Source organism: Arvicanthis niloticus, chromosome 8 (genome assembly GCF_011762505.2).
Source record: "Arvicanthis niloticus isolate mArvNil1 chromosome 8, mArvNil1.pat.X, whole genome shotgun sequence".
In the NCBI taxonomy this organism is placed as follows: domain Eukaryota; kingdom Metazoa; phylum Chordata; class Mammalia; order Rodentia; family Muridae; genus Arvicanthis; species Arvicanthis niloticus.
This window is the reverse complement of record NC_047665.1, coordinates 16,553,652-16,570,391: the sequence shown is the minus strand read 5'-3', so window position 1 is coordinate 16,570,391 and position 16,740 is coordinate 16,553,652. Positions and strand designations below refer to the sequence as shown.

The following is a 16,740-nucleotide window of genomic DNA, read 5'->3' as shown; positions in this document are numbered from 1 at the left end:
ACATTAGTTGCTTCCTTATCTCTACCTCTACGTACATCACGATTCCTATCTCAACATTCTGCCTCCGGAGACTTTACATGCATGTGCATGTCATCCTGTGGGTCCAAGTTCAGCCCTGAACTCTCCTTTTCTGTGAGGTCAGGAAGACGAAGGGGTGGCAGACGGTATTCAGGTTAGTGCATTGTTGTTACTTAAAACACCTTGCACGTCTGATCACCCACACCACAATGCGTTCCCTGGAGCAGAGACTTCGGCTCTGACTACTCCAGGGGAACATACGTCAATGGGGAAGGACAGGCTGCCATTGAGACACGACAGCAGAAGCCCAAGCCCCAGACACAAGGAGGGAAGGAGACCAGCGAAGGCTAAGAGTAGGTGACTGTGGCTGAGATGTAATGTCAAAGCGATGTATTTCTTCAGCGGTCCAACACGGCGGCAGTGGGAGCCACGTATGTAATTTAAACTGTTTTCGTGACATATTCATAAGCAAAAGGAAGACAAATTTGCTTTAGTAATGTATTTTAGGTAACTTAGTATATTCAAAATATTTGTGCTACATTTTTTCCTTTCACCCTTGTATGAAACCTTAGAAATACTCTTGTGTATTTTATACTTACTACATGGCTTAAGCCAAGGAGCCACAGAGTGTGTGCTCAAAAGCCTGGCCCAATACTTTATTCTCGGCAAAACAGAAGAGGCAGTGGGAAGCCATCACAGCACCAAAGACCAGACGGAACAAAACCAAATCTCAGAGGGCAGAGCTGTAAGGTTCCCTCCTTCCTTCCCAAGAAACATTTATAAAACCAGCTTTTGGTGTGTTTAGCAACATACCTTTGTTTTTGGAGAAAGGGTCTTACTATGTAGCCCAGGCTAGCTTCAAACTCTTGATCTCCTGCCATGTACCGGTATTAGATACACATACCACTGACCCAGGGTGATCAATGAGCGCCTTTAAACACCGTGGGCTTTGAGGAATAACTATCTGGGCAGGGGCACAGCTCACAGCTAAAGCGCTTGCCTAGCATGTGTGAAACCCTGCATTGGAGCCTCTTCACAAGGTTTTTAAAAACTGAAAATGAATTTAATTCACAAGATTGAAATATTAAAATAAATTATGCAGTACATTGTAAGGTATTGTTTGCTCATAAATTTACAATGAGCAAATTAACTAAAAACAGACAAGACCTAAACAAAGCGATTTAGCAGATACTTTTATTTCTTTCCAAATGCCTCCGTCTTATTAACTTGCTCAATAAAGCACAATAGATAAAACAACCTTTCTTTTCTTTGTATACCAGCACCTGCCAAAGTCCAGCTTATCAAAAGATGGATCAACCAAGAAGCAACTGCAATACTACCTTTGCACTACGACAGACGACACACCTCTCATACCCTGATGTTTATAAGACAAAGGGTTTCTTTTTAATCTGCAGGTATAAACCAGTGTCTCCATGTTTGTCTAAAGCACTATCGTTCTTGAGAGAAACAAGAGTTTGCTCCCTTAAACACTGCAGAGTGTTCATCAGGCCGGAGTATTAGTGGGCAGAAACTGCGATAAATGCTTCTCCATTCAGAACTTATAAAATCTTACCAGACAGACAAATTTAAAAAAGAAGCTACGAAGCTCGTCTTTTCATGTAGCATACCAATTTATGTTTGGGGGGCTCACTCTGTCTGTGGCTCTGTCCATCAGCAAGGGGGCACGTCCCGATCCAGCTGACTTGTCAGCTTCCCTTGCTTCACTCAGTAGCCTGTAGAGCTGTGGACGCTGTATATTTTACTGGTGTGTACTTCCGTCTACTCCAGAATATCATGGATTAGCAATGGGCTTACAGCACAGCATCTAACCTTCTCGGGCTGGCTTTTTCTACTTATTAATATGCACTGAAGGTTCCCTGTGCCTTTTGTGGGGGTGGGTAGCTCATTTCTCCTTTATCCTTGAATGATACTGTATCAAGAGATTATACCAGGGTTCCTTATCCATTCTCCTGCTGGGAGCCATCCTGGCTTTAGTATTTGGCCATCATGAATCAAACAGCCACAGACACTTGTGCACGGCAGATACAAACTTTCAGTTGGCTTCAGTAAATACCTAGAAGCTCCATCACTGGGGCCATGTGGTAGGAATAGAATTAGGTTCTTCAGAAGCTGAGGCTTGTCTTCCAGGATGCCCGCACCATCTGCCTCGTTTGGCCAGCGACGGCAGAGTTCCTGCTGTTGCCCAGCTTTCCTTTTGACTTTGTGAGATTTGGAGACTTTAGGCATCCTATATAATGTGTGGTGGTATCTCACTGTTTAATGTGGATTCTTTAGTGACATGACGGTGCCTCTCTTAGCTTATTAATTTGCTTATCAGACACTTGTGCATCCTCTTTGGAGAAATGTCTATTTAGATATTTTTGTCCAGTTTTAAGTTGAGTTTTTTTTTTTTTTTTTTAAATCTTTCTTTCTCTGGATTTGCGGGCTCTGCTATAATTTGGATACAAATCCTTTATTGGGTATTTTCTAAATATTTGTCCCAGCATACGGCTTCTCTTTACACTGAACGCAGTCACTGGCAGAGGAGAGCATTTTAATAGAGCACCATGTCGTTGTCTCTTTTGTCTCACTTTCAGCTTCGCCTGTGAAAGGTTGTCAGAAAGCCATGGTCACCTCCTCCCGTTACCTTCTGAAAGCATCCCAGAATTGCAGTTTACACTGATTTTTCTGAAGAATGGAAGGTCTGAGTTTACTCTTTTAAAAAAATGTGGATCTTCAGTTGTTTCCACACCTTTTAATATTATCTACTAGCCGATGTTCACAGCTTGATCTGATCTGCTACAGAATCCTAACACTAAACTTACATTTTAGGCTTTGACTTTTTAGACTGCGAATTTTTAATGAGTTATTGATTTATTGAGTTATGCAATATTCATTTCTTGCTAACATTGTGCAATCTGACTTTTTTTTTTTTAATCTCCTTAAACATAACAAGTGTGTTTAAAGTTTGGCCTTAACAATTTGATACCAGAAGCGTTTATGGGTCTATATTCTTACTTGTGCATACCTTCTTTACCTCTGACTATGTGTTTCACTTTGTGTTTCTGCTCTGTTTTATATTGCTAAGGATTGAACCTGGGACCTTGTGCACACTAGATCAGTGCTCTGCCACTGAGAAACACCCCCAGTGTTAGATGCTGTTTGTAAAGATGGCTGTGGAATCCTTAAAGACATGGCATTCTGTTTCTTCTGGTGGCTTCCAGGCACCTGAATCCTGGAGTTGGTTTATTACAATTTCAGTCCTTAAGACTTCCTGGATTGGTAAATGTGTGTATTTGTTTATTTTAGTTACTGGTTTTTGTTAATTCCTTTGTTTCTGAGACAGGGTCAGGGTCTCACCAAGTAGCTCCAGCTGGTCTGGACTGGCTATGTGGACCTGGGTGGCTCTGAATTTATGGAGATCCTCCTGCTCCTGTCTCCTGAGTTCTGGCATTATAGGCTACGTTTTGAATCATGACTATGTAGCCCAGGTTGGCCTGCCCCAGCCCCTGAGTGTAACACTATGACTCTAGATCTGACAGGATCCACCTGACAGCTGACTCTCCTTTGTTTTACTTTCACACATCACCCAAGGTCTGGTCTTAACCCACTGCCCTGACTACAGTACAGGGCATTTAGCAAGGACTTCAGCTCTCTCTATACTTTGGCCTGCCCCACTAAGCTGCCAACAACCTTGTTCTGCCTCAAAGCTGTTTGTACTTGAGTGTATACACAAAACATTAGATTTGTCTCTCCACATTTCCGGGGTCCTCTGGGCCTTGGTCTGGTAATCTATCCCTCACTAACTGTGATGTATCTCCAGCTCCTTCAAGCACAGGCTTAAAAACCTGTAATCACATATGTATGTGTCTGTCTGTCTATCTATCATTTATCTATCTGGGTGGGTACATGAATGACAGGGTGTGCCTGTGGGAGTCAGAGGTCAGATTTTTGGGAGTCTAGTTTCTCTTTCCACTATATGAGTGGATCCTGGGGTTTGAACTTAGGTCTGTATCCCAAGCATGGGCTTTAAGTTTTTCAAGTTGACCTTGACAGAGGAGGCGACCCTGATCCCCTAGTATGTCACTTCTGACTGCAAGGTCGGAACAGGGTCTTCCCATCCTATGAATGACACATATTTAGTTCCAATGGTCAGCACAACTGACTTCATATCACACAAACACACACACACACACACACACACACACACACACACACACTCAGCTCAGCACTATCACAACACCAAGACTAAGTCTGTCTCATCTAAAGCTGCTCCTACTTAATAACTTGTTAAGGTGAATCACCCCGTCTGCCCTGAGGCCTCTGGCCACTGATGCCCAGATCTCATCGTGTCACAAAGCATTAACAGTGCCTTTGTTTTATCCCACTTGTTTTCAATACAGTCAGTCATATGCTAAGTCTACTTCTGTGTCTTTAATATATTTCACTCTGTTTCCTCATTCTCTTGGTTTCAGGCCAATCTTTAGCCTTCCCAAATGTACCTCAGAGAGTGGATTATCAGCTACTAAGTATTTTAACGGTATATTTTTAACATGATGATTTAACATCACTTTTGAGAATTTCATGGCCATTCTTAGGAATGATCTTTAGTGATACCACTATGTACTAGAATGTTCTGTGTAAAAACTAGTAATGGTTGTTCAAAATGTCCTGTGCCTTGTCAACTTCAATGTGTTTCTTTCTCTGAGCAGCCACAGAAGGAATGGTCCCAGGGACACACAGGCTTTCTTTGTGGAAAACAAAGTTATCTTATGACCAGGATGACTATATGCTTTGAAACCTCTGGGAGCAAAGAAAAGATACAGATAGCTAAAGGATCATATATCCTCTTGGAGCAGAAAACCTTCAAGATTGTAGATTTTATGGATTATAATCACCTCAGCAAGTACTCAGGGACAACTGTCAGGATCCTCCAGACCTGACCACGACGACCAGCCCAGCTGGCTTCAGAAACATTAGCTACTTCCTCTTTCTTGAGACATCGCCTATTATTTATTCAGTGCATGCCTTCCTTGCTGGAGTTCAAATTCTTAGTGCCAAAGATAATATGAATGATGCCTTCAATAAATATAAGGCATAAAATAACTTTTTATCGGCTTTCCATAATCCAGGAGCTACGTTAGAGTTTTCTTCATAGCCCCAGGGGAAATAAGCTTATCTCTTCTTCCATGTTCTCCTGTGTCCTATATTCTGACCACGTGGAGGAGGAGTTTGCCCTAACTTTATCTTAGATAGCACATCTGTAATCAGTGTTATTACCCAGGGTTGGTCACTTTTCTAGTGACTTGTACTAGACATCTCTCTAATACTGAGCAAAATGTTCCCTGATGATAAATTCACTTTCATTTATTCCAGGCTGGTCACTCAGATACATTCTCATGGCTATATCATTTATACTTGAACCTCTAGGGTTTCTATCAGTAAAAATGTCATCAAAAGTTGAGCAAGGCAGCAGGGACATCTCTAACTAGCAGTCATTGTAATTAGCTAAGAGCTCTGACCCAGAATCAGTATGGATGGTCTATCTGAATATGTGGAAAACCTTTCCAAAGATATTAACTCTTCTTGGCAAGACAGAAAGATAGCTTGTAACTAGTTATCAAATTTTATTCCTGAGGACCTGTTTTTATTCTTCTGCTTTCTAGAAAGACCACTGTTTTAGTCATTGCTGTTCTAAAACACTATGACCAAAAGCAACATGGGAAGGAAGGAGTTTCTTTCAGTTCACATCTTGAAGTCTATGATCCAGGGAAGGAAGGGCATGAGAACCTGGAGGCATAAGCTGATACAGAGGCCATGGAGGGGTGCTGCTTCCTGCCTTGCTCTCATGGCTTGCTCAGTCTGCTTTCTTATAGAACTCTGGACCACCAACCCAAGGGTAGTACCACCTACAATAGGCTGGACCTTCCCATATCAACTATTGTAGGTGGTACCTACAATAGGCTGGACCTTCCCACATCAACTATAAATTAAGAAAATGTCCTATACACTTGCCTACATGCCTGTCTGATGGGGGCATTTTCTCAGTTGAGAGTCCCTCTTACCAAATGACTCTAGCTTGTGTTGTGTTGACATAACTAGCCAGCACAGTTATGCCAACTACTCTTACTTAGCCTGTGAACCAGTACCTGTTTCTTTTTCTTCTTGCTAAACTCCCTTTAGAGATCAACAGGCCAGAACCACTCCCTGGCACGCAGATCTACAGACTTGAGCATCTTCTGAGAATGTTGAATGTTTAGGCCTCAACCATGATAGGCAGGCACCTGACCATCTGAGCTGCAGCAGGGCCAAACCACCCTGGACATATCCAGTCTTATCCATCCAATTAAGTAACATGCTGATCTTACATGAACTGTAGACTCAGGCTTATATTAGCCCCAAAGCTCGCAATATTAATTTTTAAATTAGAATGCTAGACTCAGTTCCTGGGTGGCCAGGAATCACCCACGGGTTCCTGTGATGAGCTGGGATGGTAACTACAGACTAACTTAGTGTTGATGCCCAGTCCCACGCCAGCACTTACCTTGGGAGGCTTTCTTCACGGTGAAAAGAAAAAAATTCAATAGCGGAGACACAGAAGGTTGTCAACACAATGGCCACATCAGAGGGAAACAATGAAAGAGAAAAAGAAAAGAAAAAAACAAAAACAAATTCAGCAACTTTGTAAGGGGATCTGGGAAGTCACACGTAACTAGCTGCCTGCGGTGTTAACCTCTCACTGCAGACATGCATTGAGGGTGTTTGCCTGTGGTGATAAACCTCTCACTATAAACATGCACTGAGGGTGTTTTAAATGGTTTTAAGAAATGGCAGTGAGGGAGACTCAGAAATACTATAACTATCGTGCACATAGCTGAATCCTTTTAAACCAGTCTTACATGTAAATTTTCTTCCTGGCTCCCACCTTATTTCTTTGAGCCAGAGTTTTATGTAACTTAGGCTGGCTTTGAACTAAGAATGACAAAGGACGACCTTGAATCTGATCCTCCTGTCTCTGTCACCCAATTGCTACAATTCTAGGCAGGTCCCACTGAAGCTGACTTTGTGATGCTGGGGACTAAACTTTAGGCCTCAACCATGATAGGCAGGCACCTGACCATCTGAGCTGCAGCAGGGCCAAACCACCCTGGACATATCCAGTCTTATCCATCCAATTAAGTTACATCCCCAACCCTATATGTAAACTTTCCTAAGCTAGTGTTGAAATATATAATACTTTCCATTGTTAGGCAAATAAACTCCAATACATGAAGATACAGATTTTAAAAACATGGTTTTAGATAGTAAGTTGTATCTATTTCAACACTGAAAAGAACTTTTAAAACAAGTTCTGCCCTCCTCCCAACATCAACCACATAAAATTTTTTATGACGTTAATTTTTTTTCAGTGCTAAAAAAAATCAAATCTATAGGTTGGTCTATGCTAGGAAAACACTCTACCACTGAGTCTCAACCCCAGCTCCGCAATGTTCATTTTTGCAAGTTAACAATTCAGAAATTATTGAAATCATACTCAAAGAAAACGCCGAAAAGCAAAGGTTCCAAAGTAAGAAAACGCAAGGTTGACATGCTTTGTAAAAAGTTCCCTTCCCTGTGAAATTCAAGACCTGGATTTTGGTTTCTAGGGTACTCGATCCTAGGATAGTTCTTGGCTTTCCTGATGTAGTTGTTCTTGATGGTACTCTTATAATATCAATCCAAAATTGCAAAATAACTGTTGAGAAATTGGGCACTCTCCCTATTCCTTCAGAGCAGTCAAGAGTCATGGGGATCAGACCAAGCTTAGGTGTGGTGGTGCTCACTCTCCATGTGCCCAAGTACAGAGAGACGAGAGGCAGGAGGACAGACCGGAGCAAACTTGGGACCAGCCAGGTCTACATCAATTCCAGAGTGGTCAGGACTACGCAGCAAGACTATGTCTCTAAAAGGGGAGAGGGGTTAACTAATTTACTTTAAATTCATTGAATTTTCTCCAGCACTAGGTTCAACAGTCTCCATAGAACTCCGAGGGCCCCTTGAAACATCCAGAGCTCAGAGGTAGAAAAAGTCCATGGACTCAAGACAGGTGAGCAGTTCCACACTTCTGAATGCAAGCAAAGAGAAATCAAGACATTCTACTCATGTTGAAGCTGAGACATTGCTTCCCTGGAATCCTATGAATTAGCCAGAAAGAAATCAGCCTGTAAGCCTATGCCTACCTCAGGTACAGTGGGGATTCCACTTCTGTCTTCTAGCTTTTTGTCTGGCCTACCTGTTGTCTGTAGCTCTTATCAGGCCAGTCTGAACCTATGACAGAGTCCACCCATCCAGACAAGACAGGCTGTAAGGATGTCACAATAAAAATGTTCTCTACCCAAAGCTTGAATTTTCTGCAGGGAGCTCTGGATGTACCTGCTCTGTGCAGGGGCAACAGTGAGAGCTTTACGCTGTACTGTTGATGAATCTTCTTATTTTGCTTGCTTTCTTTTCTTTTCTCTTTTCTTCTTACGCTCTTTAAACCACTACTTAATTTGTCAAGAGAAAGTCACTTGGGTTATATTAGGCCATCACATGAAACACCTTGAGCCGAGTTACTACTGTCATCCCTAAGCATCCGTGGGGATAGATCCCCAAATCCATGGATGCTCAGCTACCTTACATAAAATGGTACAGTGCTTGCATATAACCTAAATGCATCCTCCTATCTACTTAAACCATCTCTAGACGACCTAACATAATATCAAAGTGTCTACATGATCAATACAGGCCACTGAATCTACACAGAACCAACCACACAATGTCCCGTGTAACTACAGCAAACCATTGAACTCACTGAGGTGAGAGAGGTGGAATGGAGCCTCACAGAGCCCTCCAGGGTCATCAAGCATGGCTCCCACTACAGTCCCACAATGCTCATAGCTAGCAGCAAGGAATCCGTGTGCTGGTTTGTAGCCAGTGGTACATTTACCCACATAGCTGGCCCAAACTACCCCTCTCCTTCCTCCACTGATATTACAATAGGATTTTTTTTCATGCCTCTTGAGAAAACAAAAAACAAAAAACCACCAATCCCATATTGTCCTTCTAGATGTTTTGCAAAGTCCATTCCTGTTGCTTGGGAAGAGAAACTTATCTTGGAAAGCCAATGTAAGTCAGCTACTTTTGTCTGTGCCGTAATGGAGAATGGCTTATGAATGAATAAACACTGGGTAACAGGGCAGGGGGTGTGTGTCACCAACTCATGGGTGACTACACACTCTGACTCAGTATCTGGTCTAGAAAATGGACTCGTTAGAGAAGAAAACCATCTTCTCATATGTTATATATACTATGCATTATTACCTGGCCAGCTTTTTTGAAAGTGTGAACTGGGCAATGGGTAACCAAGCTGCCTACATCCCCAGAGGCTGAGACAAACTGGAGGATCCCAATCCTCCCTGAGCAGGGAAACATTCCTACTACTCTTTTAAGTCCTGCGACATCACTCAATGCTCCTCGGCCACTTTGCTTTGTAGTACACACAACATTCCTATTCCCCGTTGACTTAAAAAAAAAAAAGATTAGTTTTTATTTTTAGGTCTTCTATTTTATTTTGTGTGTCTGTGTGGAGCTGAGCATATGTGTGCACGTCAAAGTGTGAGCACAGTGGTGCAGTGCAGACCAGCAGTGAGGTCAGTGAGGGAGGCCAGTGCCCTGGAGCTGGAGTTACCACAGGTGGTTGTAAGCACCAACATGGGTGCTGGGGACTGAACTCTTATCCATAAAAGAGCAGCGAGTCCTCTTAACTGCTGAGCCAGCATTGCAGGCCTTGCTGTGTGCTACACACTCAACTGTCCCATCTTCACATTTCTGGTTCTGAAATTATAGGCATGCGCATTTGACCTCCTAAGTGGCCCATTTATTGTTTGTTCTTCCTGTTAATAGGCTAACAGACTCCGTAGAGTTCAGCCCGCTGAGACCTGTTAGATTTTCCCTGGTGCTGAAGCTACTCTGAAGGCCAGCAAAGGCATCACCATCCACCTTCATGTCAACATGGCTGCCTGGAACACTCCACGAACACCTTGAGGAAGCTACCCTGTAGTTACTGCGTTCACAAAATGCTCACGCAGACTTTTGTTTTCTTTCCCACTCTCCATCACAGGCATAGGTGTCCAGCCTTCGGCTTCTCTGGGTCATACGGTTATCCCCGGTGTTCGTGCTGGAGAACCATGCAATCCAGCACAAAACGAATCTTATAATGCTTTGAGTACGTTTACAACTTTATGTCAGGCTGCCTTCGTAGCTATCCTGGGCCTCGTTCAGCCTGTGGGTTGGACATCCTTGCCTACTAGTTCAACAGCTATTTTCAGGAGGCCAAAAGGGGATAATGTCCCTAGTGCCCATAATAAGGTCTGTGACAGAACAAACATGGCCTTTTATTTGCACTGAAATTATGCTGTGATTGGTGCAAACAAAATCCTTCATTGGCATGGAGGCTCACTGTGCTTGCTGCAAACATGGTTGACAACCCCCTTTCTGGCTATATAAGCAGACGGACTCACTTTTCCAGTCAGCCGGAAGATACCATCCTGCATAGACTCCTGAACTAAAGAGTTAAGAGAATGGCCAGGGCAGAATTGGATACAGGGGTGGGGGTGGGATGCGGCAGCACGATGGAGACAATGAAAGATGACAGCACAGAGGGCCCCAGTTCTAGGAAGATGCACCTTAAACACCAAAGGTCCCAGGCACACGAAGCCTGAGCGTTGTACCACCATAGCCTCTGTCAACACTGAGCCGCCGATGCCAACACTGTAGAAATGAGCCATATTAACACTGGTTGTCTAGATGCTGAGTGCAGTAAGACGGAGGATCCTGGAACCTGAGGTCTGTCCGAGAGCTTGATGACTACGAGGTTCCATCCAGTGCTGCGGGCTGCAGCTGCCAATCATGGCTGCATGAAGCCAAGGACATGTTGTGAGGCCACTGGTAACTAAAGCCCAGAGGAATAAGCCTCCAACTTAAGCATTTAAAACAGGAAAGCACTCTTTGCTTGATCGCATATGCTTCTGGGTCTTTCAGTCCAGACTCTAGGCCTTGGCCACTCAAGGCTTGGACTGCCCAGAGAAGAAGAGCTTTACCTCATTTCCTCATCTCCCCATGACTTCTATCCAGGTCGATCCAGGTCGATATAGCGTAAGGACACAGCCAGCTATCTGGTAACAAGGTCATTCATCTATGATTATGAAGAAAAATATTCCCTTTCCTCTTCCTCCTCCTCTTCCTCTTCCTCCTTCTTTTCCTCTTTCTTCTCTTCTTCCTCCTCTTTTTTTTTTTTTTTTTTAAGACAAAATTTTACTATGTAGACCAGGCTGGTCTTGAACTCACAAAGTTCAAGGCCTGCCTCTGCCTCCCAAATGCTAGGATTAAAAGAATGTGCTACAACACTGGCTTATTTTACTTTTTAATTATGGTGTGTGTGTGTGTGTGTGTGTGTGTGTGTGTGTATGTGTGTGTGTAGGGTATCTGTGTGCACATGGTCCAGAAGAGAGTATTAAATCATCTGGGGTTGAGTTTATGGGCAGTTTTGAGCTGTCTGATGTGGGTTCAGGAGCTAGGAACTAAACTTGGGTCCCCTTCAGGGGCAACAGATGCTCTTAACCCTTAATGAGTAATACTGATATATACCATAGTAAAATACAGTACATATGCTATCTTTGGAGGCTGGAAAGTTTGTGATATTACAACCTTGAGATGAACTATAAACAAGCTATAAAAGTGATTTCAAAGGAGGCACTGAGAGTGAGATGATGCCATTGCCCCAAGTTTCAACGTAAGAAAGATGAAGCAAGCTGAGCTCACTGCATCAGGATGGCTGAGAACTGGCTGTGTTAGCAGGGGCTTTCTCTCAGGACAGAGAAAGAGACAACTGCTCAAACTTCAACTATCTCTTTGTTCTGCTTAGTGTTCACACTGAAGGTTTCCCTTTGTGCCACTTTGATGGAGCACCCCAAATCACTTTCTACACAGACCAGTTCAACTGATAAATGCCTGTGTGCACTCACAGATACCTTAAACTGCTAATGTTCAATCTTATCATTCAACAACGTGGAGAAAATGTGGGTGAATGAGATAAACATTGGGCACAATCAATTCTAAGTACACTCACACACCACACACCAACACTTAGTGATCTGCCAACAGAGAACACTGGTCCCACAAGGTTGTATCACTAACAACAGTATTATCTCAGCTCATGTAGGTACACCCTATGGTGCTCAAATGACCCAGGGCCATTCTCTCAGAACCACTCACATGGTAAGAAGTAATGGATTGCCTGTCCTCAGGGTGAACGTTACAATCCCCCAAGATACAGGCTAGCTGACAACTTCTCACTAAATGAGGCATTCGACTAATACTGGCTTAAAGGTGTGTTTAAACTGGCCACTGTCTAGTGCTTGATTCATCCTTAACAAACAAAGACAAAACAAGCCTCATTGACCAGGAGTGGAAAGCAGATTTGATTAGCAAGAACAGCCAGACAGCCCTACCTCACATCTTCTCTGAGAATAGTCCTTCCTCCCTCACTATGGTCCTCACTTACACCCAGAGAGACTTGGGTGAATTCTAGCCTGTGTGTGTGTCTATGTCTGTGTGTCTGTGTGTGTGTCTGTGTGTACACACACGTGCACGCACGTACCTGTGTGTGTGTAAATCAGTGTATATATGTGTGTATATGAGTCTATGTATGTGTGGGTGGGTTCATTGATTTGAGAGTGGGGAAGGAGGTTGGAGTGTGGAAGCTGGTTCCTTCCTTCCATCATGTAGATCCCAGGGATTGAACTCAGGTCATCAGGATTGGCAACAGTTGCCTTTACCCACTGGGCCACCTTGACGACCAAGATGCTTCCTTTTTGAGCTTTATCTTTTTCTATTTTCATGTTCCTTTTTTCATCTCTATGAGTGTTAAAGTATCTTACAGCTACAGACAGTGGAGATGAAAGAATCACACAGAGACACATATGTCCTTATTTCCCTGGCTGTCCACCCAGCCTGGACCCTGAAACACACCAATGGTGTAGGTGATCACCGAGAGGACAAGTCCTACAATTTCTCCTTTTGAGAATTACTACAGAACTTCAGACCTCCTTACGTTTCTTTTCCTTCCACCTTGAACCTTCAGGGTAAACTGAGGCAGCAACTCTGACTTCAGAACAGCAAGGGCGGATAGGAGCAGGAGGCAACAGGAAACTGATGCCAGGTCAGATTTCTGAAAATTTCCACACAGTTTCCAAACCACAGAGTTTCCATAACTCTAGAAAGGTATAGTAAACTAAAATTCTACACACAGTGGGCTCTTCATACCCCACACACTTCCCTCCAAGTGGACTGACTTTCATATTATTACTATAACCCTGCAGCAAAGGACACTTGATACAGCCCTTGTTCTCAGAGCAGCGAGCAACACAAATGTGGAGCCTGTTCTGCCAAGCACATGGAGGTCAGCACTCGCTTTGCCAGCAGTTCCAACCATAAGACACAGATGTAGGAGAGGGGTGACAGTTTTGAAGCAGGTGGCAACAAACAGCTGCTTGGGTCTTCATCACGTGTTTGTTTCATCTCTAAGAACCATTAGGAGGATTCAGCCGAGCCTGGGAAGACTATGGAAGGGTATGCCGGGCGTGGGTGGGAATGGTGATGTGTCGGGCAAAGAAAGGGCTCAGCCCCTACCCTGGACTGACTGGGTCAGCTGTTAGCAATCTGCTGGAGCTGAAGAAAAAAACAACAGGGGCTGAGACTGACACAGACACAAGACTAGACAGAAAGGAGAGCCAGGGAGACCAACCTGAATGGAATCTGGACATGCTGTCTAGCACAGTGTTTGACAGGTTTGGAGAATGGATGGATTTCTTCTTACCCATAGGCTGCTCTCTGCTTTCTGTCATGGGTGAAGTGCCATAGTGACCTCAAAGCTTCCAAATTATAAGGCTGTGACTCAGAGAGAGAAACATTCTTCACCGACTCTTTCTGAAGCACAGGGTGGAAGGCCCATTTCCCAGTTTGGGAAGTTCAAGGCTTACCTGTGCCGTAGAGTGAGTTTAAGACAACTGTGGGCAACTCAAAGTTAAAGGGTGGGGGTGGGGGTAGGGATGGCAGGGCCCAGAGGTCAGTGGCAGAGCACTTGTCTAGCACGTGCTGAGGTACTATGCTTAATCGTCATCATCAAGAAAGAAAGAAAACTAAGCAAGCCTGAATGGACCCAACTCAGGTACCTGGGACTGTACGGTAAGACAGATGTTAAGTGCATCATACAGAGTGATGTGTACTAAGCAGCAGCATCTTCTCAAACGTGTTTGTTTTTAATTGCTGAGAAGTAGTGTACTCACTAGTTCACTTCTCTGTGTTCAGGTAAAGTACAAATGTTGGGTGGATTGGTACAAATATATCCCCAAGGCATTAGTCTACAATGGTGATGACCATGCTGCTATGTAGTCTTCCAAAACTGAAATGGGTCCTCAAAGCACACGGAATCCTTTACAGTTCTATGACGTCATTTTGACTAATGGCTATCCATCAAGACTGGCAGAGGCCTTGTTCCCAAACGTTCTCAGGGTGGGGTGACACCCAAATCAGTCCTCCCACAGCACAGCTGGGGCCACAGGCGCCACGCAGGCCACGTGCAAGGCCAGCACTGTCTCTGTGGAGCCTCTCTTTGGTTAAGCTCAATAACAACTGCCACGTCCCTGCTCCTGGTCACTATGGCTACGATTCCCCAAGGATGGAGACACTCACACTGGGTTTAACCACAACAAAATTAAGCAGAGAAAAACAAAAAAACAAAAACCATGGATCTTGGGCAGTTTTCTAGTCCTGTCTTCAAAAGTACTACGCTGAGGAGTTTGGCAAACATGGCAGCACAGAACACATACACTAGACTCGGGTCAGGGGTAAATTGGGTGTGTTGGCACTGCAGTTTTGTTTTTTTTGTTTTTTTTAATATTACTTAGTTATTTTTATTTATACAAGTACACTGTAGCTGTCTTCGGATACACACCAAAAGAGTGCATCAGATCCCACTGCAGATGGTTGTGAGCCACCATGTGGTTGCTGGGAATTGAACTCAGGAACTGTGGAAGAGCAGTCAGTGCTCTTAACTGTTAAGCCATCTCTCCAGCCCAGCACTGCAATTCTAATTATTCAGAAGGCTGGGAAAGGAGGATTACTTGAGTCCAAGGAGAATACCATCTCAAAACCATGACTATCACCACCACAAACCAAGAGTGAAGCACACTATGAGGTCAGTTTCAGAATACAATGTATCTCAGTCTATTTGCCATTACTAAAGACTTGACTCCAATTAATGGGGCCATTCCAGAGGGACGGTGCTTTTTAACTTTCTGTTACTACTTTTATTTCCAAATTAACTTTCCATTCAGATGAAAACTTGTACCACTTATCTATGCTACCGTAATAATAGTTTTCCTTTCTGAAGTACTGGGGAGCAAAACCAGGGCTCTCACACATTCCAGGCACAACACTCTGCCCCTGGATGACATCTGACTTCCTACATGAGGGAGTCAGTAACCTAGCTGAGTGTGGTGCAGGTCTTTGATCCCGGCACTCAGGAGGCAGAGGAAGGTGGATCTCTCTGAGTTCAAGGCCAGCCTGGTCTACAAAGAGCCAGGGTTATGTTAAACAGAGAAATCCTGTTTAGAAAACCTGAGAGAGAGAGAGAGAGAGAGAGAGAGAGAGAGAGAGACAGAGACAGAGACAGAGACAGAGACAGAGACAGAGACAGAGACAGAGACAGACAGACAGGCAGAGGAGAAGCGCCAGAAACCAACACCAGGCTCCATGGAACAGCTTCTGAAGTTCCAAGTTAAAGACCACCTTTGGTGCGAGCCTGCCCCAGCAGAGTGATTATGGGCATAGATGCTAATGGTACCCAATCTCACTCTGCTACTTTGTAGCGAAGTGACATTGGACACAGTGTTTAAACTTTCAGTGCCTGGGTGGGTCCCCCAGCTGCCACATAAAAGGCGCAGTGAGGGTTAATGGAATTAATATTCATGAAGTCTTTGGAGGAATCAGAGCAACAGGCAGGCTACAAGAGCCTCCACTGTCAGCCACTTCGACTCACAAATGCCTTCTCTCCACCTGACACCTGCTGGCGCTGGGGCCAGATGCTTGTTAACTTTGACAGCCCGCAGGGCAGGCCACTTGAGGCCCCTGAGTCAGCAGCCCACTTAACTCTGCAAGGCATCTGTGCAGAACCATCTACTTTCAAGGTCACATTGAGTTGAATCACCAAGGCCGGAAATTATGTCTATTACAAAATGAGATCTTAGGAGGCATGCTGACTGGGCAGGATGTCATTTTTCATCCCTTGTCCAATACAGACCCAAGAGCTGCAAATGGAGGTGTGGATGATATGTCTGTGACAAAAGTCACAAGGGGAGTTACCACTTACAGCAATGTCATCCTCTAGGTTAGAATGTCCATGATTAAAACAAAACAAAAAAATCAAGACAAAGCAAGAGGGATAGAAATCCTTGACTTTAAACCCAAATGTGCTTTAAAACAGCCAAGGAGAGAGCCACAGATCTATTTGAAATTCCATCCAGTGCAGAAGATGAATTGGGAGTAACATGGGGCCCAGAAGTCATAAACAGGCAAGTCTGAGGAGTTTGCAAAGGTGAGGGATCGCTATAAGGCAACGTCTCACCCCCTGTGCCACGCAGG

At 44.0% G+C, this 16,740-nt stretch overlaps 1 protein-coding gene across 6 annotated transcripts in view; it reads right to left on the bottom strand.

The window, feature by feature from the left end:
- Kif13a (kinesin family member 13A) overlaps positions 1-16,740 on the bottom strand; it is a 181,131-nt gene that overhangs the window by 107,422 nt on the left and 56,969 nt on the right. For all 6 annotated transcript variants that reach the window (XM_034509712.2, XM_034509711.2, XM_034509713.2 and 3 more), the window contains exon 3: positions 6,563-6,575. In XM_034509712.2, coding sequence (XP_034365603.1) covers positions 6,563-6,575 — 13 coding nt within the window. The remainder of the gene's footprint in view (positions 1-6,562; positions 6,576-16,740) is intronic.